At 41.4% G+C, this 25,899-nt stretch overlaps 2 protein-coding genes and 1 long non-coding RNA gene across 6 annotated transcripts; 1 reads left to right on the top strand and 2 right to left on the bottom strand.

The window, feature by feature from the left end:
* The first annotated feature begins 651 nt into the window (after positions 1–651).
* LOC111947921 (uncharacterized) lies at positions 652–4,080 on the top strand. Its single transcript, XM_023958681.2, has 6 exons — positions 652–720; positions 2,484–2,529; positions 2,606–2,697; positions 2,791–2,901; positions 3,480–3,756; positions 3,842–4,080. The coding sequence occupies exons 3-6, from the start codon at positions 2,609–2,611 to the stop codon at positions 4,052–4,054; spliced, it is 690 nt and encodes a 229-aa protein (XP_023814449.1). The 5' UTR covers positions 652–720; positions 2,484–2,529; positions 2,606–2,608; the 3' UTR covers positions 4,055–4,080.
* A 6-nt stretch (positions 4,081–4,086) lies between these two features.
* LOC105354611 (G2/M phase-specific E3 ubiquitin-protein ligase-like) lies at positions 4,087–11,720 on the bottom strand. 4 transcript variants are annotated; one of them, XR_013658108.1, is made up of 14 exons: positions 11,557–11,720; positions 10,846–10,952; positions 10,672–10,743; positions 9,804–10,020; positions 9,559–9,634; positions 8,986–9,267; positions 8,791–8,869; positions 6,325–6,522; positions 6,146–6,232; positions 5,804–6,057; positions 5,545–5,673; positions 5,098–5,238; positions 4,753–4,864; positions 4,087–4,450 (listed from the first exon to the last, which is right to left on the bottom strand). XR_013658108.1 is itself a non-coding variant. In XM_023958678.2 (9 exons), the coding sequence occupies exons 2-9, from the start codon at positions 8,810–8,812 to the stop codon at positions 4,233–4,235; spliced, it is 1,161 nt and encodes a 386-aa protein (XP_023814446.1). In that variant the 5' UTR covers positions 8,813–8,869; positions 8,986–9,125; the 3' UTR covers positions 4,087–4,232. The 4 variants fall into 4 exon arrangements, 3 of the variants coding, with proteins under 3 accessions (XP_023814446.1, XP_078808795.1, XP_078808796.1); XM_023958678.2 differs by lacking the exons at positions 9,559–9,634; positions 9,804–10,020; positions 10,672–10,743; positions 10,846–10,952; positions 11,557–11,720 and having other exon boundaries at positions 8,986–9,125; XM_078952670.1 differs by lacking the exons at positions 9,559–9,634; positions 9,804–10,020; positions 10,672–10,743; positions 10,846–10,952; positions 11,557–11,720 and having other exon boundaries at positions 4,307–4,450; positions 4,779–4,864; positions 8,986–9,125.
* Positions 11,721–16,124: 4,404 nt separating this feature from the next.
* LOC144994546 (uncharacterized) lies at positions 16,125–16,638 on the bottom strand. Its single transcript, XR_013658109.1, has 2 exons — positions 16,502–16,638; positions 16,125–16,397 (listed from the first exon to the last, which is right to left on the bottom strand). It is a non-coding gene; the product is annotated as an uncharacterized LOC144994546 (long non-coding RNA).
* Positions 16,639–25,899: the final 9,261 nt, after the last annotated feature.

The following is a 25,899-nucleotide window of genomic DNA, read 5'->3' as shown; positions in this document are numbered from 1 at the left end:
CAGAAAGAGCACATGGTGGCCATTTGTCCAGCTGATTATTTAATGCTTTATTAAAATCCCCTCCTATTATAATAATCGCATCAGGAAATTTGTTTAGACCACAAATTATATCATTTTCATTCAAAGAAAGGAGCTCAACATTTTCAAGTTTGAAGTTGTAACCATATATGTTAATGGTAATAAAGATCTTGAGTGGATATTATCAAAAAAACATAGTGTCCCTGACTGTCACATTTGCTCATAAGAATGTCACTCTCATGTTTGTTTTCAACTGTGAGAGTGCCAGCTGAATGCTGACTACCATGTGATGGGTATACATTTTCACCCCATTGTCCAGAAGTTTGTATCATTACTATGGAAGTTTTTCTGTGCCATCAGATTCTGAATATTTTTAACCCTTGAATTTTCATTCTGAATTTTTTTTACCTTTGAATTTTCATTCTGAATTTTTATAACTTTTGAATTTTCATTCTGAATTTTTATAACCCTTGAATTTTCATTCTAAATATTTTTTAACCCTAACATTTGATCTCCCAAAAATTCAATGTAAAAAAATTCGACGTGGAAGACGCTGCTTCTTTTGTGCCACTAGCACAACTAGTCGATCTAAGAACACATCGATATCCAGCCAATCAAGTCATGAGAACGACATGACGTCAGCGTTCGGTACGTTTTACAGAAGTCCAAAAGATGGCAGCAAACTCGGCAGGCGGTTCATCGGTGAGTCATTAATCCTTTATATCTCTCTATTATCGTCTCATTGACGTCGGCTAATAGAGCACAAAAACGTGCATCTTTTGTTGATATTTTATTTTTTCAATTTTTCCTGCCGCGAACTATGTGTCAACTTTCAGCTTCCGGGTTCAGGACGTTATTGCTTAGTTAGAACGGACCAGAGAAGCGGTTTCCAACTATAGAGCGAGATGATTTTCTAATGTGCTTTTATTTTTGTTGTGATAATTATTGAGTTCATGTTCGCTCATAATTTTCTAAGTCCATACATGTGGCCAGTGCTTTATTCTTTGCCGAATTTACCCCGTAATAACTTAGGGTTAGGCTAATATGTGTCAAAAACCTTTAGCTTCGGATGAACTTACATTCAACGCCGAAATGTGCATCTTGGCTGCAGGTAAATACGTGGGAATAGAATCCGCCTTTTTTCTGGACGTGACTTCTCACTGTCCCAAAGCCGATCCTCTGATTGGAGACACAGTTCTCCGAGTCCACTCATGCAGAGCCGGCGGACAGAGACTGCGGTCAGAAGTCTCCTTTTTGCAACAATAAAGAAAACTCAGATATGATAACCGGCATTATGTTAATGGGAAAATAAAAAAACAAATTGTTTTTTTTTTTATTTTAATTTGAAAAACGAATGATGGATGGATTGTTGTTGCTGTAATGCCTTCAGGTGCAGAGCGGGGGCATACCCCAAAACAATAAGTCACAGGCTTCTGTTTCAGTAGTTGCAAGGAGGCAAAATAAAAATTTTCATGTCTATATTTAGGAGTTATTGACAATACAAGCTGGAAATCTGCAAATGTCCGTCAGATTTAACAAGACTCTAATTTTTTTCTTTTTTTTTCTTTATCTCTCTTCTAGGAACTTCTACAACATATTTTTGAGAGACTTCGCTCCCGTTTGGAACATGTTCTTCAACGCTTACCCCTAGATCTGGACTTCTTAGACTTCATTTGCACTCAAGAACATGTATTTTTAAATGCTTTGTCTAGTCAGTTAACAGTCTGTCCTGCTATTTTAGAGGAACTGACACATCTGCAAGGACTTATTAGTACTGAAAAAGAAAGAACAAACAGTTGCATTGCTGTTGTGCAATGGGAGCAGGGTCCAGCTGGGCGACAACGAATGGCGCTATCCTCAGACTACCTTTGTAGCCTTCTGGAACTTAATCTTCCGGTCACATGCATAGCCAAACTCTTGGGTATGTCCAGAAGAACAGTTTACAGACGTATGAATGAATCTGATCTTTCAGTGAAAGGACTATATAGCACCATGTCAGATGAAGACTTGGATCAGTGTGTCAGAGAAATAAAATCCAGGCAGCCTAATTCTGGGTATCGAATGATGAAGGCTCTGCTGCAAGCCCAAGGACATAGAGTGCAGTACAACAGAGTCAGAGCATCCATGCATCGTGTAGACACTTCAGGTGTCCTGTCACGTATGGTCCATCTAGGATGCATTGCTCGACGAACGTACTCTGTTCCAGGCCCCATGTCCTTGATACACATAGATACCAACCACAAACTAATACAGTATGTTATTTCTGAATTATATATTCTTGATAACGTGAACCTTAATGCAAAGTTTGCGTTGAAATACAGTTGCAAATGATATGCATGTTATTTGATCAAGTGCTTTGTTGATGTTACTTACCATGCAGCACAAAGAAAAACACATTTGAGTTATATTTAACTTTTTTGGTTTAAAAAAAATAATCCTTTCTTTTCCCTTTTTCCTACTTTCAGCTACAGCATTGTCATTTTTGGTGGCATTGATGGTTTTTCACGCAAAGTAAGCACACTTGTCAATAAAAACACAGTTGTTTAGATGCTTATTCCTCATAAAGGTGTTTTTTACTGTTCTTCAGATAATGTATCTTGGTACAGCATCCAACAATCTGGCAGCAACTACACTATCTTTCTTCCAAAGGGCAGTTGAAAAGTTTGGTTTTCCTCTGAGGTTAGGAGGTATTTTTTAATTCCAATTTGACATTTAACCAATATTTTCTAAGCACCATTACATATTGTGTGCTTTTTTAATTCTCTATATTAGGGTACGTGCTGATCACGGGGGAGAAAACGTAGACGTTGCACAACTTATGTTTACGGTCCGTGGCACTGGAAGAAGCAGCTTCATTTCTGGAAAAAGTGTTCACAACCAAAGGTTTGTTTGTTTTAAGAACCCGATATGTGAGTGTTTTTTTTGTACAAGTAGTAATAGGACAACTGCACTGTCAAAGCATGTGCTACTTTAAGTTGGATTTTAACACACAATTCATTATAAGAAAAATTTATAAATTTAACACAAATCTTGTATGGGTTTAAGGTCTGGAGATTTCAATGGTCAATTCATATGTAAAAATGATTGCCCGAACCACTTTTAATTGTTTAGGTCTGTCGTGATCTTGGACTAGCATGTTATGTTTTTGTTCATATAACTTTTCCTGTGATATTATGGATCACATCAGAATCAGAAATACTTTATTGATCCCACATGTGGGAAATTTGTTTGTCACCATAGCAACTGACAGCAGAGGGAGAAAAAAAAGACTAAGAATAATATAAAAAAAAGAACAAAGAAACTGTAGCATAAATGCAAACAAGGTAGTATAATTTAAAAAGCTATTTACAGAACAGTGCATGTTCAAGTGTTCATTTAAAAACACAATTTTTGCAATTTCCTACAGAAGATTTATAATGGAATACTCCATTTACTGAATCACTGTTTTTGTAATGACCTAGGATTGAGCGGCTCTGGAGAGATCTGTGGGTTGCTGTGACCAGCACATACTACAACGTTCTCCACCACCTTGAAGAAGAGGGATTCCTCAGCATTGCCAGTGTTCAACACCTCTTCTGCTGCCACTATGTATTTTTACCACGTATACAGGAGGACCTGGACACTTTCTGCAGTGGTTGGGATAATCATCCTTTAAGAACAGAAAGTAACATGACTCCTAACCAGCTGTGGGTACTGGGTCGTGCACGTCATCCCATTCCCGAACCAGAGAACATGGAGGTATATACGAATATATAGATAACTTTGTGATGTTGGTTTGTTTGCTCTTTACCATTTATTTATTTCTGTGGCTTGCATACCTCAGGGCATGGAGATTCCACATATTGAGTGGGAGGAGAGTGGACTTCCTCATCAGGACCATTCAGACGTCGTTGTGCCAAACATCAACTGCCCACTGACAGATGAACAAATGGCAGCTTTAAGAAGTGCAGTTGACCCAAGAGCTGAATCAGACTCCTTTGGCTCTGATGTTTACATTGCAGCTGTTCAGTTTTGTGAACATTTTTTTCCACAATAAAGGAAAAAAAATCTGTTAAGAGGCCAGTGGGATCAGTTTCATCAGTGGTTTATTTGAGAGCAAAATCTCAATCTTTTTTTTTTAACAAAAACAGTAAAACACGTGACATTCAATGCCACAACAAACTTCCTGATCTTAACAAAACCTTTTTTTAAGAACATAAAACAAACCCAAGAATTTACAGGAGCCCAAATCCTGTATGACAAGTCTCAATACAGGCAAGGAGATCACATCTGAAAGATCTGTAGTCTCTGTAATGACCTGGAATTTTTAAGGTCTCATAGCATGTGGAGGCTGTGGGATAGCTGCTTCTGACGATCTCCACAGACAGGCTCTTCGGTAAAATCTCCCATCCAGTCCAAAATTTGGCTAAATTCATCAATTCAACTGCCGTTCCTGTAAACATAAATGAAGCAAAATCCAGAATAAAGATTATGTTTCAATTTATTTGTCAAAAAAAATTTAACTTTACAATTCTTAAACTGTGTGTCAGTGTAGCTTTAAGGCTAATTTGGAAAAATATGTATTTAACAGACGTAATTACACTTACTGGACAAATAAGAGTAACATAATCATGTTAATGTTTTCATTCATGAATGTTAAGGTTTTCTTTCTGGAATTGATATTTTTTTATAAATTCAATTCAATAGCAGCCAGGTAAAATTTTTTTAGCACTCCCATTTATGAAAGAAACGTACCATTTTTAATGAACTCCTGAAGATACCCCTTGATGCGGCTTTTGGTTTCAGCAGACCAATCATCATCTTCATCTTCCTCCTCCTTTGGCCAACTGATGCGTTGAAGAAATATCTGTAATAAGATAAAAGTATTAAACATGTTGGAACAATTTAACTTCAATATATAGTATCCCCCCCCCCCAATTCACAGGGGTTAAGGACCAGAGACACCTGTTAATACGCCAAATTTGAGAATGCCAATACCACATTTATTTTGTAAAAAGCATGAAAATTCTCAACAAAGTGAATTTTTTAAGAAAATGGTAGAAGTACAAATCCTAACTGAGGTCACTGGCAAATATGTACCTCAGGACAAATGTCGCCTGTTCTTTCACTTGGAAAAATCAAGGCTGCAGTTTCAGGTCGCTTGGTAAGCACTGTCCACACTGGAGTCTCTTTAAGCCCTCGTCTCAGCTGTTTAATTTGCCTTGTGACACGTCCAATGACCTACAAACAAACAGATTTAAACAAACAATTTATAAACAAACAAACAAATTATAGTTGGTGATGGCACAGTTGTTAAGTAGAGAATTTGGAATTGTCACTTCATTTCATAAAACCTGGTCTGGAGTCTAATGATGCTAAAAAACAAGCTCTCATAAAGGATGTCATACATTTTCTATCATGGCTTTGCTATTTTTTTTATAGAAGGTCTGGTAGTTTATTTAGAAGGAAAAGCAAAAATACTATACTCAGGCATCCATGATATTTAAATAAAAAGATTCTGCCAAAAAAAAAAACATTTTCACTCACAGCATGGATCAACAGCTTCTCAAAAAGCCATTTTTTATTGCTCTCTGTCAAGCAAGGAAGGTCCCACGCATAGGCCAATTCCTGAACCCTTGCTCTTTCAGCATCAGAAAGTGCATTGTCCCCTTCAAGCTTAAAATAAAATAAAAAGTTAAGATCTAGCGCAAAACGTGATATTAAAAAATAAGTGTAGTTCAGATATTGAAATACACTTCTCAGAACCTAAGAACAAAAATTTTGAAAAAATTGAAACAAAAATTACAAGCTCGATTTTCTCTCTGATGTCCAGGTCTGCGCAGTCCTCCAGTGTAACGGTTGCCGTTTCAGGGCTCCCACCAAGTAGGACATGGACAACAGCGGGGCTGAGCCCAGACAAGCAGGGTCCTTCATGTATGAAGGAGTGGCCAATCATTCTCCCTGCCACCAGGAACATGTCACTCTCCACGAGAAAGTGAGAGGCTGAGGGAACTAAATGGCCAGGTGGTCCTTCAAAAAGGCATGTAACATTGGAATTTGCTGTTCAAGACATTAAAATGAAAAATTAATTAAGTTATAGGTTAGTCTTTCATACGATTTGGAAGGAGGCATAATGTTATGTGCTTACCAAAATTGATGCAAAATCCAGATTTCAGTTTCTCCATACATGTGGAGATAAAGTAACGAGTGACTCCCTGTCCAACAGCAGTATCCCCTTTAATACAAAGGTGAGGTTTTAAAAATTGAGCAAACAGTAAATATGTTTTCTTTTGTAGTAAAATTGCTGTGACATCCATTTACATGTACCTTCCAGTCTGCAATTCAGGGGACGTGCCCACTCTACATTAGGCCGCTTGTAAAATAAAACAAGGGCCAAATCCTGTTGAGCTGGGGTCTGTTTCAGGTCCATGCTCAAAACCAATGGACTTTCCCTTTCATGAATACGGCGATAAAAACTTGCACATGCAGACATGGCTTTTATGGGGTCACTGATGGTTAGCCAACCTATAAAAATAATCAAAAAATAAACAAATGAAGTGGTGGTTTATTTAAACCACATGTCAAGCGTCAAATCTTAAAGGCATGTCACTTTTGCTTGGATGTTAAATTAGTTCACCTTACATTTGAACATCACTGTAACAGTAAACCATGAGTCGGGAGTACAGCAATATTACCAAAAGGTTACCTTCTGCAACTACTGCATTGTACTAACCATGAGCTACACCTACCATCACTGACCAGGGCTCCAGACTAACTTTTTTCACTAGGAGCACTGTGGCCCCTAACTGAAAATTTTAGGGGCACAACCAGAAAATTTAGGGGCGCATACCGTAAATCAACATTCTAACCAAATCTACTAATTTCCACTGTATTACTAATAAATACTTTAATAATAGATGCAGAAATTACAATGTGCTGTTTCAAATTCAGTGTCACATTTTATTCTGCACTTTTGAAGATGCAACAAGAAGGTAAACTGACAGCACCATCGCTGTCACGACAGTACAAAGAAGTAAAGAAAACGGATGGAAATTTATCTTTGTGACACCAAATAGGTGCAGCCAAGATGCACAATAAGCGTGTTTGAGATCACCCAGGTGAACTCAACGCTGCACAGATCACCTGGTGTGTGACATATATTTTTGTTTTTGCTCCAACATCACCTGTCAATCATCACAAAAATATCGCGAGAAAGGGGTGGGAGCAAGGGGCAAACCTACCCGGACACAGCTGGAAACTGAACTGACTGAAAGCTGCCCTACAGACTACAAAACAATGCATTATGGGACATGTGTCCTGATGGTTTTTGTAGTGGAGTGATTAATTAAAATAATTTAAAATACCAATTCATTAAAAAAGGCTACATACATCACAAAACATTAAAATAATCATAAAATATATAATAACACAGATCATACTAAGGGGGAAAGAATATTAAAACTACACTGAATGTTAAGGACAACTCCAACTTCCTGTTCTCCTTCAGTCTTGCTGCAGATTCGCTTTCATCTCACAGCCCCCCCGCCTGGTCTCCCCAATGACCCAGGCGAGCCGCCGGTTCATCTCAAACACGTCTATCGTTGCATTTTCCCCACGTATTTTCAGTGTGTCTAAAACTAATGTTGTTTTTGCTCGAGCGTGTTTAATTCTCCTCAGCTGACCCGACTCCCGCGGGACGGGAGCGGTGAGCTGCCGTAACGGCCGTGCATAAACCGTTTGATGCGCCGCCGTAACCGTAACCAAAACCTAAACCTTCCTCCGGGTCTGTGTGACCCAGAGAAAAGTTCAGCACGGACTGCATGTATTTAGAAAATTACGAGCGAATAAATACGTTCTAAAGGAAAGTAAGGAACTCCTTAATGTGGTCCGGGGAGGGAGGGGGCTGTCAGGTTTCCGTCTTTCAAGTCCTGTCATTGCCACGCCCCCAAGAGTCATATACCCCACTGTGATTGGTTGCTTTGTCAGCTTCGCGCACGACAATGAACAAGTGTCATTCATACAAACTGGCGGGCTGCAGTAACATTAAACCTTCATATTAAGGCGGGGACCGCAAAATATCATCTTGGGGGCCGCAAATAGCCCGCGGGCCGCGAGTTTGAGACCCCTGCTGTACACTCTGGCACTGGTACACTAGCCGCAGGTGGGAAGAACGAATCAATAGTTTGCTTACTCATAGCTCAGACGCACATATCAGGTTGTGATATTTGTCTCCGTTTCCTTCCCACAGATGTTTACGCGCACTCGATTATCTCTAGGCCCCTCCCCCTACACGCATTTTAGCCACTCACAGTGGCTTTCCCTATTCTTCTCACACGCAGTGGCCGCGTCACAGACGGGCATCACGCGAGAGTGTGTGCTCGCGTTTGATGAGTATGTGCGCGAGTGTGTGTGTCTGCCTGCGTGCGTGTGCGCTCGCGTCTCATTGATCATTTCATTGATCATTGACGTGCCCCTTCCACGTTTGATGTATAAAAAAATACGTAGGGTGGGGGAGGCAAATTTACTGGTCGCGCATGTGCGACTGGATGTAAAATTCAGTCGCCCACTCTCATATTTTGGTCGCAAAATGCGTCCAATTGGTCGCAGTCTGGAGCCCTGCTGACAGTTGAAGTTCCAGATGGTCCTGGAACTGCACTTTGCTCCTCCTCACTGACAGTACCTTCAAGTATTCTTTCATTTCCTGCACTACTCACATAGTTCTTTCTGTTACACTTCGGACAAATAGGTTTAATGTAGAGTAAAAACTTTCAATAGCAAGAAGTTAATAATTACCTTTCTCCACATGAAGAAGCATGCTCCTCGATGAAGTCAGTGGAAAACATTTCCGTGCATAGAGGACATTGCTGCAATGCTGAAGAAATCAAAAGTTACAAACTGAAATAAATTTCCACTGCAAGTTTTAAACAACTAGTTTCTAAATTTGCTGTAGTCACAGTGTGTTTACAAAAGATTACAAAAAATTCTTACATTTGTTCACCACTGGTTCATTGGCATCCACACCAGCACAAGACTGGATGTGTACTGTGAGAAGTTGAAGGGGAACTGCTTCTGTACACTTCTGACATGTGGCTTTGGGCATGCTGCTGAATGCCTTATCAGTTGGGTGAAGAGGGTCGGTGCTGAGCTCTTCTTGTATTGGCGCTATGAATAACGTTGCATTGCCATTCTTATTTGCCAATTTTAAGATCTTGCCTGTGTATCCGGTGCTATCAGGTGCCACTAAAGAGAGTTTTCGGCTCCCCCATCCGCCTGTATAAAACATTTAAGGAAAATTAGGCTATAAAACTTAGATAGTTACATTAATACTTTAAACACACTAAAAAACTTAAGGCCAATTTGATTACTGTTTGAGTACTATCAAAAACAAAATAATCTAAAGCAATCTTAAGGATAAAAAAAGATACCCAACTTTGTTATTAGGAATTAAGATGTCATATGTATACAATTACAAATAAATATTATATTTTCAAAACTTCTTAAGGTGTATCAATATGCAAAAGTGATGAAATGGCACTGGAATAGAAACTCAATATTTCCCACCTCGACACTTGTACACCAACCAACCACCAGTAACTGCTGCCAGTTTTGGAAACAAAACATTGAGGGCTTCACACAGCTGTAAACAAACATTATATACATTATTAACTTAATTAAGGATAAAAAAAAAAGTGCTCTTATATAATTGTAATAACTTTGTTTTTTTATTTCTTAGATGTCAAACTGAGGGAGTTACCAAATAGATATTGAAAATAGACACACAAACATGACAATTTGCATCTTATTACCTCATCATGTGTTGTGCTTTCATATAGTTGAGCAGTCCTGCGACCCAACCCTGCCTGCAGGTGGACTATCTGCTCTTCTTCAGATGGACTTCTCTCATATTGTTTAGGCAACAAGTGAAAGACCACTTCCAATGGTTTAATTTTCTTTGCAGGGATATAACTTGCTGCAGGAAAGCGCCGCTTTCCTCTTCCACGGGCAAAGATACCTGGAAAGGACCTTTAAAAAACAAAAGAACAAAGATGTGTGACTAAAAAACACTATTATAACAATTTTATTTGAAGATTGACATATGAAACAGATGAACAACATAAAGCTTGCTATGACGTAATAACCTGACATGGTGAGTCAAAAGTCTAGACACATCTCATTATGAAAGTGTAGAAATGTCAACACCTGCGATTTCTTTATGTTATATAAACATTTAGAACAAGAACTTTTGCGTTGTAAATTGGTGGTATTGTAGTTAGCACAACCACCTCATGTGAAAAAAACAAAAACAAATTTTCTTAACCTTTTACCTTGGGCAATAAATATGGAGCCATAAATGTTTTGTATTGGTCGAGCATAACGGTATTTGCTCAGTTGTGCATAACCTTAAATTGGACTAACTGGGTGGCAAACATTTGTTTAACAAAATAATTTCCCATTGCTATTAAGAGCATGTGAGCCACATTCAGCTGAGGAGCTGCAGGAGTGAAACCAACTAAAAGAAAGAGAGGCAAAAAGAGGCAAGAAAAAAAAGGCAAAAGAGGGCTTGTCTAGATATGTTCAGCACCCCCCATTGTCGTGCCTGTTTTTGTCACTACAGAAAAACTACCAACACAAAAAGGTTGAAATGAATGAAAACACAGTTCTGTTCAAGTTTACCGTGTCATTTCCATCTGAACAGATGGTCTTTCTGGTCCAGTGTTGTTAGTGTGGCTGCCTTGCCTCTGCTCCCTATACAATGCAAACATATTCATTAATCAGATAAGGCTTGACCTCGAATTTAATAATCAAAAAAAAAAGGCAGAGATGAAAACCTCTGGTTTAATACTCAACCCTTCAGTGTGAGTAGTAACACCAGAGTTAGTGCTCTGGTGTCTCCCAGATGATGTTACCAGGTGCAGTAAGCGTTGGATTGACTGCACAATTTCACTGTTATCACTCTAACACAAAACACAAATACACAAATTTAGCCCACGGATGGAAACATAAAATATTAGCGTTATTTATTTTGTAGTCCATAAACGCAGTGCTTCTCAATAATTTTTTGCGCACGCCCCACTATTTGAGAAGCACTGCAGATTAACGCAAAATATAAGGAGATGGTAGTCGCTATCTGGCTATATACGTGGTCTTTCACGTTAGCAAAAAAGCTAACACAAGGCGGGAAAATTAAAAAAACATAAAAAATATTTTGTCATTTATTATATAAATTTGAAAAATAGATGAGTGGTTCATGTAACATTGCTTTGTTTTTATTTTAAGTTGAAAAACGAATGAACAAGTGATACACGTATTGTTTCTTTTACATACGCATACCAGAGTTAGCGGTCTGATTCTGTCTGACCCACGACCAGGTGCAGCAGCAGTCACTAAGCGCGGGATTAATAACTGCACAATTTTTTTTCACCGTGATTCGCGGCGGGAAAAATAGCGAGAACACAAATTTGAAAAAATAAAATATCAACAAAAGATGCACGTTTTTGTGCTCTATTAGCCGACGTCAATGAGACGATAATAGGGAGATATAAAGGATTAATGACTCACCGATGAACCGCCTGCCGAGTTTGCTGCCATCTTTTGGACTTCTGTAAAACGTACCGAACGCTGACGTCATGTCGTTCTCATGACTTGATTGGCTGGATATCGATGTGTTCTTAGATCGACTAGTTGTGCTAGTGGCACAAAAGAAGCAGCGTCTTCCACGTCGAATTTTTTTACATTGAATTTTTGGGAGATCAAATGTTAGGGTTAAAAAATATTTAGGATGAAAATTCAAGGGTTATAAAAATTCAGAATGAAAATTCAAAAGTTATAAAAATTCAGAATGAAAATTCAAAGGTAAAAAAAATTCAGAAAGAAAATTCAAGGGTTAAAAATATTCAGAATCTGATGGCACAGAAAAACTTATTACTTGTAAAATGAGATACTTGAGAAAAAAAAATGGTTTTCAATTGTTTAGCGAATACAAACAGCGCTTTACGTTTTATGGCATTTCTTAATCCCCTGACATTCAGTGAACCTATTGATAAAGACAGGAAGAATAAAAATAAAAATCTGAGTAAACAGGAGTGTGTTGTGTTACTTCCAATCTATGCGTCAAATTTATCATAGAGTGGGAAAAAATCTTTTAAATAACCTTTATGCTACTTTCAAGAGGTTGGGGTGGTAGAGGGGATAAGCTCCCACTCCCTATAAAAGCTCCCAATAGTGTGCATCTCAAATAGCCTCTGACAACCCAGTCTATCTCCTGGCCTTCTCGTATGGCTTAGCTACTTAACCCGGCGAAACTGTTCCTACTGACAGAAGGGGCTGGCGCCTCAAAACCACCCGCTTCGGGCAGATGGGGCTCGTCAACCTCAGGCGGTAGCTCACCTAGGAGAAGGAAACTCTGATTCCAAACCTCCTCTGCCTTGCAGTATACCCTCTCAGGCAAAGGCTGAAGGAGTAAACCCTGACAGAAAATTCAGAGTCTCTAAGATGGCCTTACCTTGTATCGTCAACAACGTCAACTGCCAGGAACAAAGCCCAACAGACTACCCGTCACTACGCCAACACCTACGGGCTGAACCTCTGCAGCAGTATACAGTCAGCTGCAGAGACAGGGAATGCAAGAGAAATGTACGAGGGCATTAAGAAGGCAATAGGCCCAAACATCTCCAAGACCGCCCCCTCAAGTCCAAAAAGGGGGCCAGGTGATCACCGCCCGGGCGCAGCAGATGGAGCGATGGATAGAGAACTATCTCGAGCTGTACGCAACGGAAAACACAGTAACTGACACACCTTGACACCTGCCAATCATGGAGGAGCTAGACACCCCTACTGTTGAAGAACTGCCTGCCTTGTCTGTGGAAGGGCACCTGGGAGCAACTGAATCCCCCCAGAGGTCTCAAAGAGCAGGAAACCAGCCCTGCTTCATCCAATCCAAAACTTCCTCTGCCCCTGCAAGGACTGCAGCGAGGGTTTCTTCATCCACACCAGGTCGGATGGCAAGCTCTATAAAATAGGCCGTCTTCCTGCCAAGACTAAAGTCACAGAAGTCCTCTTCCATGAGATGCTCTTTGCTGATGACACAGCCTTGACATCACACACTGAATGCGGGATTCAGCAGCTTGTCAGTCGGCTCTCCCACACCTGCAAGGAGTTTGGACTTACCATCAGTCTGAACAAGACCAATGTCATGGCCCAGGGTAATGAGACCCCCCCCCCCAACAATCGCCATTGACGGATACATCCTGGACGTTGTGGAGAACTTCGCTTTCCTCAAGTCCACGATCTCCAGTTCGCTGTCTTTTGACTCGGAGATTAACAGCAGAATCATGAAGGCGGCTGTAGCCAAACTAATCCAGCAAGTGTGGAACAATTCCAGCCTCACTGATAAGACCAGACTGTGCATCTTCCAAGCCTGCGTGGTCAGCACTCTTCTCTGCGGCAGCGAGACGAGGACGCGAGGCATGAGAAGAAGCTCAAAACCTTTCACATTAGATGCTGCAGATCAAGTGGCAAGACAAGGTCCCAAACACAGAGGTGCTGGAACGAGCCAGCAGCACGCATGCAGCACTCACTGAGAGACGTCTAAGGTGGCCGCATTCCCAAAGACCTCCTGTATGGCGAGCTGGTTAAAGGCCAAAGAACAAGAGGACGTCCAAAACTGAGCTTCAAAGACGTCTGCAGGAAGGACATGAGGCGGTGCTCTATCGAGCCATTTTGCTCCCAAATTGAAATTGAATGTGGCTTTTTTTTTTAAAGCATTACACATCTCACTGTGGTGGTTTGGAAAACGTAACATCATTGTTCATCTTAATGATTTTGGTTGTGCTTTTGTTAGGTGAATGCGTATAAAATTAACTTTTGCTTATTTTTGCTTATTTGTTTTATAAAATCTTAGGGATCACAGATTAAAATTTTAGCCTAAGGCTAAACTCTGGCATGTTTTTAGACATATGTCTGTGGGATTTTAATTGAGATTCACTGTTCCCAAAAACAAACAAAAAAAATCCTAATGACTAATTAAATGAGAGAAATGTAAAAAACGTTTTAAGTAATGTTCTAATTTGATCAAAATGACCAAACCTCTTGAAAATGCCTAAATTTTCGTGGATTAAATCCCCTTAGAATAGTTTATCAAAAATGTATGTGGCTCTGGTCAATTGAGTGAGATAGCACATCTGAATCCAATATCTTTATTTGCTTTCCACTCTATTCCAGTGCCTTTCTGATAATGAATTATTTACCCTTTATAACAGCAGCCTAAAAGATAAGGTTGTAACAAATGACACTCTTCTTCAGGCAATTTATCACACATAACCGAGGACTGTTAATTGTCACAGATAGCGAGCTAAATTGGAAGATCAGAGTGTGAAGACACGTCTGAAGGATGAGGATGCACCTTTTCTGTTTTTTTTTATCTGTGTGGCACCGCAGTACTAACAGAAAACATGAAATCTATTTACTAAATACAGCAGTTACAGTTTGTGTCACTTCAGGCCAAACTTGGAAAAATAAGTATTTATTGTGATGTCGATGTAACTGGCTATCAAACTCTGGCAAAAACTTCTATCTATGTAAGTCATTTTATTTTAAACACATTCTTGAAATTTCTTTGTAAACCATCTGTCATGGTATGCATATTTGTATGATTTTTCTTGGTTCTTACCTTGTCTTTTGTTTATGTGAAGGCTGACTGTGACTCCACCCATTCTCCTGTGCTCCTGTGGATTTGTCACAGCTGCCTACTTTGCTAAACATCCACACTAACATTTAAAGGGCCTATATCATGCTATTCTTAAGCTTTTCAGAGTAAACTATATCCATATACTGTTTGTGATCATTTATTGTCTTTGGCACACTAAAGAAGGATTTTTTAAATGAAATATCAGTTATTTTAACAGTTCATTTTCTTACCCAGAAATGAGACCACTCGATCTCTGAGGCACCGGCTTTCACTCCTTGTGGGGACTGGCAATTTTATGACATCCCAGACCTAGAGGCAGCCTTGGCAGAGTATCTGCGTTTCACCCATGAAAACAAACATCAGAACTTTTGCAATGGTGGATGTGCATATTGTGTATATAAAAGGAAAGCCTTTTTTTGCCCATCACCGCTAGCTCCCCGGAGAAAGTGTGTGTGCCTAGGCCGGTGTTAGCAGCGCAGACTCTTCCTGGAAGGGGCTGTTCCTCACTTATGTAGATCACAAAAGCTGCGGCTACATGTGCAAAATATATTTGATTGGATCAAAGATCGGATTAGAATTGAACATTGTACGTGGGCCCAGAAAAACTTTAATTATAACAAACGTTTACACACTTTCGATTGGAAAAATATCCTTTTGACACGCGCAGGACTGTCTAAAAAACCAGAAACAGCTGTAGAAGAAATAGCGAATTCCGTTTTAACCCTTGTGCTATCTTAGATGACCCCACCCTTACATTGACGTGTTATTCCTACAATGACAAAGGTGGATAAAGGTGTAAAAATTTCATGTAATCCATGGACACCAGTGAGGTTGACAAATAATTGAAGATAAAAGGTTCAGCGCACTGTCTAGTGGGTCTAGATCAGTGTTTTTCAACCTTTTTTGAGCCACGGCACACTTTAACCTTGACAAAAATCCCGCGGCACACCAGCATCCCAAAAAAAAAAAAAAAAAAAAAAAAAAAAAAAAGCAGAAACTCATGGTCTGTATTGATCTACTGCCCCCCCCCCCGCAATCTCCCGTGCATTTTTGTGATAATTGTGGCCAAAAAAGCAGGACGTTGTGGCTGCTTTTTCTAAGAGATGAAATAAAAGTTCAATTAGAAAATTTAGAAACTGTTTGTTTGTTTGTTGTGGTTTCAAGACGTTTCACAAGGACAACTCATGGTGCGCTGGGACACTGGCCCTTTAGGCCAATGCATCATGGGAGATGTAGTGTAAAAACTGCAGAAAAAGGGCAGACAGACTCTATTCTCGGAGCTTCATTGTTTTGTTCACTTGTTCCACGGTCTGACACCGGACTCTGTGGAAAGCTACATGTCGGGCCCCGCCTTTGCCAAATAGGGGGGTCCGGTTAAATTGCTACACCCAAAAGATTCAGGACCAGGGGAAGAGCGCCACACAGAAAACCCAAGGAACAATTGTTTTTTAAACTGCAATAATTTAATCCAATAAAAACATGCAGCCACAACACGACAAAGCCCAAACGGTTAAAACCTAACTAACTAAGACCAAATGTTTAAAAAGGTAGTAAAAACAGTAAAAAACTTTAAAGAGGGACCTCATAAAAACATTGTTAAAATAGTTAAAAGAAATAGTCCATGAAGCACCAGGGAGACAGGTCCTGCAGTCAGCCACAGTCTTGTCTTTGTCCACCCTCGCAGGCGTGGTGGGGTGTTCCTCCCAACATCTACCTGCAGAGTGAAGATAGATCCTGCGAGTATCTCAGCTGTGTGGGGTAAACAGGCCTGGCTATATGCAGGGTGAGAGTGCCACTGGAAGGGTAAAGGATACTCACACACCGGCAGGGCTCCTCACCCTGCCTATGAGTGTATGTCGCACTGTGGCACTCCTGTCCTGGAGAAGACTCCTACACCGACTGCAGCTCCAGCCACACAGTTTGCCCCAGTGCTGTGTCCTTCAACAGCTACCAGCTGCTCTCTTTCCTTTCTCCTGCTGCCAGTGCAGCTTTATGGGTGGGGCCATCAGCTTACTGATTGGACACCCAGGTGTGTCCAATCTGGGACTCAGTCTTCATGGGGGTGAAACAACACAAAAACCAACTCCAACATAAAAGCATGCAAACAAAAATCAGAGAAGACTTCCTCCATCAAAACAAACTTCAACACAAAAGCATGCAAAAAATGACAGGAAAAGGTTTCACCACACAACATACACCACTAAAGACGAGCTTTAGCTGGTATTTTTGTTAGAACTGAGCGACTTTTTGAGCTAAATTGGAACAAGGAAGTGAAGACTTTAACCACTTCTGATTGGTCAGACTGATGACATGTGATTAAGCCTTCAAGAATGATTGGAGGAGACAGTTAAAGGTGCGGGACTTTTCCTTACACAGTTATAGCTGCAGGTAAATCGCGGTACCGTGATTCTTATCAAAATGTCTTTAATAGAATTAAATAAACACAAAGAAAAAGTAATTTTAAGATCTTTTATATTCTTAACTCCTCAGTGTTTTATCAGGGCCTGTTTGGATGAACACAGAGCTGAAATCCTGGAGATGGTAAATGTTTTTAGATCAGTTAATGAGGGCAATTTCTCCACGGCGCACTTGACCATCTCCCACGGCACACTAGTGTGCCGCGGCACACTGGTTGAAAAACACTGGTCTAGATGACCAAACTCCTAATTTTATAGTGCCTAGGATAGCACAAGGGTTAACAAACAAAGCTGCAGCTTAAAGCGAGATGATTTTTCGCTCATAATTTATTTAAACCATGCAGCCACTGCTTTATTCCCGGCAGAACAGACCAGGAAGAAGAGTTAGGATTAGGCTAATACGTGCCAACAACATTTAGCTTTGGATGCAGTTAAATCTATGCAATCAATGCCGCAGAGTGCATCTTGGCTGCATGTAGATACGTGGGAATAACACCAGCCTTTATTTTGTCTGGACACGACTTGTAACACAAATTCACGTGATTGTTTACACGTTTTTTAAGGACTGCACAACATTTCTGCATTGAAAGGCCACCTCCGCCAGCTCACACACCCAAAGCCGCTCCTCTGCTGGGAGACACGGTTCTCCCGGGAGACGCAGTTCTCCTGAGTTCGGCAGCTTGCTCACACAGGGCAGCTGGAGGGACTGCAGTTCGAAGCCTTCTCTGGAACCGTAAAAAAGCACCCTCCCCTGCCCGCAAACACGAAGCTACGAGTTCGACTGCACTGCTTAAAGAACATGCTTCGCTCGAACAGAGCAGCCGGCTGGTCCTGTTGGCGCTCCAAAACCTTCTCTGGAGCGTCACACCTTCTACGCATGAAATAAAAGCCAAAGCAGTAATGACCCACAATCGAATAAACTGTTTAAATGCACCACAATAGGATCAACAATCGTCATAACCCACGATTGTTGGGTACAGCCCAGAGGGTTGCTGCTGACGACGTCCTTGACCCTTCCCTGATCAACAACTTCCCCCTATTCCATCTGGACAGACCAGCACCCTGACCTCGGAAGTCAGAACTCTGTCTCCCTCTCTGGTCATCAGCGGGACAAATCCCTAGAGTTCTAACCACACTTCCTGGATGCTGCACACCTGAATCTCATTCACTCAATCAACCAAATTATACTTAAGCTCTGCACTGAGCTTAGCCTTCTGGCCACTGCCTTCTTTACCGAACGTTTTATGTCCCTTGTGCTATCTTAGATGATCCCACCCTTACTTTGACCTGTTTTCCCTACCATGATGAAGGTGTAAAGATTTCATGTAATCCATGGACACCAGTGAAGATCACAAATCATTGAAGAAAAAAAGTTCAGCGCACTGTCTAGTGGGTCTAGATGACCCAACTCCCAATGATAAAGTGCCTAAGATAGCACAAGGGTTATATAAATGGACCTGATGTTCTGTCTCCTGACTGACTCTGTTTGCCTGCCGCCTGCACCGACCCTTGCCTGGATTTTGACCAACCTGTCTCTCCTCTGATGATCTCCCGCTGAAGTATAATGTTGTCGGCTGGAGAGGGGTTGTGTTGGTAGCATCAGCATCTCTTATTTATTTTTTTTACTTGTCCTGTCCAACAGCGGGGCAGACAGATGATAACTGAGGGCTTCTTGTGTTGGACATATTTTACTTTAACAACAGGGGTTATCAATCTTCAGACAAACCAAATGTATGTCTGAATAAACCCCTTTTGTAATTGGGGCCAAACTTTATTAATTTCAATCATGTTTGAAAATCTTTGGTGTTGGACCGGACGGAGAAGGAAAGGAGGGAAGAAGAGAGAGGGATGTTAGAGGGGGGGGGGGGGGGCGGGGGGGTGATAGTAGGAGGGGGGGGGATAAGACCATGAAGCAGCATAGAGCAGCAAGTTTACTGATTGTTTATCATTACGGTAAGGTTCAAATGTAGTACAAAAAGGGCGGGGCCTGTCCACACACACACACAAATGTTCTCAACACACCTGCTAGCTGCAAAAATGTCCACATGTCAACATGTACACAAAACAGATAGTGTTCACACACGCATACTTGTGCCTTTAAACCAACTAGTGTGAAATATTTCATTCATTCAATCATGCAAACTATTAGTGCAAAGGTGAGCTAACACCTGTGCTCAGGTGAGTGTTTATGTTCTTCTAAAATGGATGGTGGCTGTGACAGCCCCGGACGAGCACCCCATCACCACCCAGGAGTTCTGGGCATCCCCCCGCCCCAACTCCGGGTACGAGCCAGGACCCCCCAAGGGAGACCCGCTCCGCACTCCAGGCAGCCACCCACCTGGCCCACGGTTGGTCCAGGGAGCAAGGCAGGGGCCAGCCGCCCCCGCCCAGGAGGGGGAGCAGCCCAGGGAAAAAGGGGGCCCACAAGGGGTGTTGTAAACATGGCCCAACCAGGCTCGGCCACAGTTGGAAATTTGGCGGGGCCCAGCACTCAGGGGCCAGGACCAGAACCCACCCCCAGGGACACAGACACCCCCGGCTCAGGTGTAATGTCAGGTGTAATGTGACCCCCCCCCCCCCCCCCCCCCCCCCGAGCGGAGAGAGCACCGCTGGGCCCAGGAAACCGGCACCCAGGGGACACGGCAGCCGTTTTTAAGGGTCCCGTACCCCCCACCAGGGAAGGGGTAGGGGACAGATGGTCCTAGGTCCCACCTTCCTTGCAAAATGTGTGTGCGTGTATGTGTGTTTGTGAGGGTGTGTGTGTGCATGTGTGTGTGTTTTATGTTGGAATGTATATTTTGAGGGGGAAGGGGTGTATTTACTAAGGGGGGTGCAGTTATAATTGGCGGGTAGGGCACTGAGGGGACATCTCCTGATTACTCACAGTGATGTCCCCTCACCCTCCCCACCAAGGGGCCCTAAATGTCTAAGGTGCGGTAAAAATTGGCAGGTAGGGTGTTAGGAGGACATCCGCTGCTTGCTGGCAGTGATGTCCAAGCACCTTCCCCACCAAGGGCCCTACATGTCTAAGGTGCAAATAAAACCGAAAGAGGGGGGGCCCACTCCATACGGCAACCATTGGAGGGATACCACTGCCAAGTAGCTCCCCCCCCAAGGCGCATCCCAGGCTAAACCCCCCACCCCTTCACCCTAATATGAGGTTATATGAGGAAGGGAGTTGGGGACAGCTGGTAGACTGTCCCCCCCGGTGGTCAAACAGCCGTCCCCCAGCCCCCCCCTCCCCCCCAGAATAGGGGCCAGCACCACCCACCCCACACAGAGAGAGAGGAGCCAGAAAGCGCCGCCCCCCCGGAGCAAGTCCAGGCCCCCACCCCCAAGCCCCGGCACTGTAGTGTCATTCTATGAATGATTCTTTTGCTGGACTTTGGACATTTCAACATGTTGAACCTGTGTTTTGAAAGTGTTGTTTCATGTAAAAGTTGAGGTTTCTTTTTGCACTAAAACTGGATGTGTGCAATGATAGTTTCTGAAAACTATCCAGCCTTACTAACTAGCCTGAATTTTATTTGAACTGTAAGAACATTATGGTTGGTGGCAGATATTATGATGCTTTTATGTAATCTGCGTGAGTGGGATTTTGAAGGTTTTTTTCTCTCATTCAAGGCTATACTTTAGTTATTGAAATATTGTTTTACCTTATTTTTTTATGAAAATGCCTGGCACACACACATTTTCTTTGCCAGGTTTTGTTTTTTTTGTTAAGGTTGCCTAAACAATGTTTACTTTTAGAAGTTGTGGCAGTAAAACTGTAAAACACTGAGAGAATACTATAACACAAGTTCTTCTAACTGCGTTGTTGATAAATAGCCTTGTAAGAATTTTTTTGATTACAGGCTGTATAGTGTCATATTGTTACAACTGCTCAGGTTGATGTTTACTCTTGACTCCGTTAGTCACTTATTAAAAGCATATGTACAATAATCAACCTTTTCAGTCATTGCAATAATTTACATTTTTGCTTATATTTACACTCATGCTGTTTTTTTTTTTTTACTGGATTGAACAGATGGATATATGTTAAAATTACACTTTTGTTTTAAATTATAACATGTACACGGACTTGACAATATTGTTTTTTTTATACCTAAAAACTCTTAAATAGTAATATTGTAAAAATTACACAGCCTGGTATTATTACAATCATTGCCTAATGCTGCTCTTTAATTGTATGACTGATGACTTGTTTTAGGTGCTTTTGGGAAAACTTTGACAGTGTTTAATAAAAATAAATTAAACACGGTCAGTCTGTCCAAATATTTTAATTTTGAATTTTTTTGTATTGACTCTATTCAAGTATATGTATGTAAAAGAAAATGTTTAATGATTTAAATGTAGTAACCTAAAATGTGAAATATTTTAGAATTTAAAATTAAATAAATGATTGTAGTAAGTACTAAAACATTTTAAGTACAATATACTTCTTTTAAATATATTGTAAGAACTTAACAATCTAACTATAGATAACTTGATTAAAATTGTGTTTTGAACAAAGAAAATTTAGTCAGGTTAACTTGAATTTTTTTTGTCACTTTAACTTACAAAAATAAGTCTTCTAACTTAAAACTTTAAGTTAACAATAATTAAAAAAAATGATGTAATCAGTTTTGAAGAAATGTTTGAGTGAAGTGAACTTATTGGGTTTTACATTGCAGGACAGGGCATCGCCAGTGAGGCACATCACTAACTGCAGGGCTTTCTCCTCATTTGACCAGCATGCAACATGAGCTAACAGTTCAAACTGTGCTTGAAAAGCTTCCCAATCCACTTTGCCGTCATATCTGGGCGTCTTCATTGATGGAGGAACAGAATCGTGAAGCCCGGCTGGAGCTCTTACGGTTCCGGCCTTCGGACGTGAATCTTGAAGCGCGGGCTCTTTACAGCGACCCAATCCAGCATTGGCAGCCAAGCTAGCAACCATCCGCTTCACCCGCTCTTTATGTTTTTTTTCCTTGTCACTACAAGGAAAAAAAACATAAAGAGCGGGTGAAGCGGATGGTTGCTAGCTTGGCTGCCAATGCTTCCGTGAGCTCCTCTCACCTCCTCACGCTTGCAGAACGTATCCGCGGGAAACATTGTGCAGAGTTGTTGTGGTCGAAAAGAGCTGCCACGGTAAGGCGACAAGTTCGATCACTTCTGACACCAAATGTAGCGTCCTCTTTTCCTTTTCTTTGTCACTGAGGCACGGAGACTAAATCCTTTTTATGGTTTTTATTTTGGCTACTCTAGGCCGAAACCAACGCTGTACAACATGCAACTCTCAAACTTTCTAGAACTCTCTCTCACAGTCGCTGAACGACTAACTGAGAGCCAACCCCTCTCTGCATGATGCGTTCAAGTAACTCTGGAACTTAGGAACGACCAACAGCCACCCAGTCCAACTCAGTCCGCTACACTATAGTAGTGGTCTAAGTTAGGCTGGGTGGCTGTTAGAGTTTCACGACGCTTCTATGAACTGGAGTTCCATGAACGCACTATCATTCCGCATGTGTGAGGAGCTACCAGCCAATGTTTTTAGCCTGTTAGCCACATGTGGAGTGGTGTCTGTGATTATCTCACTTACAATGCATGGATGCACAATGCACACCGAGAGTGTTAATAGATCAGGTTTTTTTATTTTGAATAGTTCTACATGATAACAATGTTTCCATTTTTGAGTTCATGAGATCATCCCAGAGAGTCTCTGCTTCAGGTCCTGCAGTAAAATTACATCTTAAGTTAAAATCAGAGCACGCAGCAAGTGTGTGTGTGTTTGTGTGAGCGCAAATTAAGGGTCCGTTGCTCAGTTCGCCGGAAAAGTTATAGTAAAAAACGATTTCCTCCAAAGTACAGAGCCTGATTCTTTTATTAACCCACTCTGGAGGTGTCCGAACGGGGAAGTGAACCCCAAATCAAACCCCGGATCTCCGCTGCTTTTTCCAACCACGGTCAGAAACGTCATCGCAGGAAAGGTTCAACATTTTCCCCGAGAGGTAATAATAAAACTGGAGGACCTAATTTATAATCATTGTCTCAATGAAAAAAGAAAAATATCATAAGGTTCAGGAGGCCGAGCAGGCTTGTTCCGCTTTCCCCAGCCGGTCTGGCCGCCAGCTCGCCTCCCGTGAGCCGACGCGGTGTAAGGCACGATGTGACGTCAGACTGGATCTGTGAGCACAGACAGCAGAGCTGTGTTAGCTGCTGAGCAGAGAAGAGCTCTGAGTGAATGGCGTAAGAATGAGGAGTGTTTCAACGGGGGACTTCAAGACGTGGACGACCGGAGCTCCTCTGTGGTTTGGTCCACCCAACCCCCTCAAACTACAAAAACAGAGTCGTCCTTGTTTGCATTTTCTGCAGCAGACAGATTGTTTGACTCTATTTGATCTTCAAATGCCAGCAAAGCTGTGCAGATATCGCTGAAATATGTCATCTCTCTGACCGGCACACCGCAGAGCAGGTATTGAGGAATATGAGTCGATTTCCATGGATGAGCCAAAAAGCGTTTAGATCCCGCCCACTTTCACTGATTGACAGATAGACTCGTTCTCCTGAAAAAGCTCTTCATGCTCTCAATAAATAAGTCATTCTGAAAAACAGCAACATGAAATAAAAACAAAGCTACTTTGGAATATATTGATTTTGAAATCCGGGGTTTCTGAAAAAAGACGTAGAATTCTAATAATATTCAACACGATTAAAATGAATATTTTAAAATGCTATCTTAAAATAATGAACAGGTTTTTAAAGCAAAATGAAATGTATTGAATATAATGGCTAATTTAAAATCAGTCTGCAGGTTTTTCACAATTTCATGATCTTTTTATATATATATGAAAGATTTATTGGTTGATTGTGTATTTGCCTGAGGTCATATTTTTTTATTGAATTAAATATTTATTTATTTAATAATGAACAGTATAGGACTCCATATCCCTCTGGCAAGGTTTCCTGCCTGTGTAAGAAAAGAAAAAAACGCAGTGCCTGCGAGCGCCTACTGCCCCTTTTTTTAGGGCGAATTTTAAGGCCTTTTAAATAGCTTTTTCAATAGCTTTTTTAAGGAATTGGAAATTACCGCATTTACCGCTGAATCTGCCTGCGCCGTGAAAGTACAATACACCCCCCCCACACACACCTGCAGTCGAGGGCTGCGGCTGGCAGGGACAAAAGTGGTGCACAGAGCCTTAACTTTGATAACTGCGACAAAAGTGGATTACAAAGCTCTTCCCCGTGAAAACTAATAAGATTAATGATAAATATGATGCCTTCCATTTCCTTAAATTAATTTGTTATTGTTAATCCACTTACCTTTTACAAGTTATTCCTCTAGCAGGTGCTTGCAGCTTCTCTAAAATGGCTGACTCCAAAGTTTCCCCTCCTGGAAAGCTTCTTGACAGATGGGGTTAACTTATCCAAAATTAACCCTTGTGCTATCCTAGGCACTTTAACATTGGGAGTTGAGTCATCTAGACCCACTAGACAATGCGTCGAACATTTTTTCTTCAATGATTAGTGAACCTCACTGGTGTCCATGGATTACATGAAATCTTTCCACCTTTATCCACCTTTGTCATGTTTGGGAGAACACGTCAATGTAAGGGTGGGGTCATCTATGATAGCACAAAAATTAAGGAGCAAAGATTCAAACATAACTATTTCATGTTTCATGTGTCTACATGATTTAAATATATAAAGTTAACACTGCAAGAAATTGTGTGATTTTCAAGATTAAATTATTTTTAGAAAGTAAACATAATATTTAACATCAAAACATAATATTTCATATTTAACAGACATGTTTATTATTTGTAAATTGAACAACCCCACTTCTCCCGTTTTTTCAGTGTGGAAACTCAACCACCCGGATCTTTTCCTCTTCTGAACTTTGACCTTGGTTTTGTTGAAATAGGTGGGAGGGAAAGTCAACCACCTTAGCCCTTCTCCTCTTCCAAGTCCCATCACTAAGGGCGTTCTTACCCTATTCTTGAGGTAGGAAGCTTTGACTCCTGGGAGGTGGGAGGAAATGACTCTGTGGCAGCACCCGAGTGGTCTGTGCACAGATTTTTCTCAATTCAGTTTTGACTGTTTGATTCATTCCCTCCACCTTTACTTGAGACTGTGGGTGATATAAATGAATGTTTCAGATCCAACATGGCCTCAACCTCCTGCAAGTCCTGGTTCTTGAAATGAGTTCCATTGTCGGACCCGACTTTGATGGGAACACCATGGTGTGGGATGTAATGATAAACCAGACATTTTATCACTGATTTGCTGTCTTCCCTCTTGGTGGGCCACACCTCTGGCCACCCAGTAAATGCATCCACTCACATCAACACACACCTGTAACCTCTGGTAGAAGTTACCATGTCTGTAAAATCAATGATGGTCTCTCGCCCTACCACTGGTTCCACTGGAAAGCTCCCTGGCTCTTCTGGTGATGCCCCCTTTTGTAATCTTACCATCTCGGTGAGCCATGGCTCTGGCTCCCACTCCGTTTCTGAAGAGCTCTGCTCCTTCTGCTTCTACTTTCGCAACCTCAGTGACTATGACAACTTCTGCTCTTTGAGCTGACTGCCTTTCATTCTGATCTTCCATTATTGCATATGCTGATCTCAATCCATCCTTGTCTGCTTCTATGCAGTAGGCCTCTAGAAGCTCCATGTCAAACTCAGTATGGCTGGTGCATTCTGCCACGTTGGGGGGGTTGATGAAGGACCCAAAATGCAGAGGTGAGAAGGCAGGTGGTTCCAAACACAAAGGGGTTTTAATACCCAAACAAAAAGCCCTGTTAACCAGGGTTAACAA

This window comes from Oryzias latipes, chromosome 9 (assembly GCF_053564925.1).
Source record: "Oryzias latipes strain Hd-rR chromosome 9, Olatipes_Hd-rR_3.1".
Lineage (NCBI taxonomy): Eukaryota > Metazoa > Chordata > Actinopteri > Beloniformes > Adrianichthyidae > Oryzias > Oryzias latipes.
Note: the sequence above shows the minus strand (reverse complement) of the source record. Positions and strands in the feature narration are given on the sequence as shown.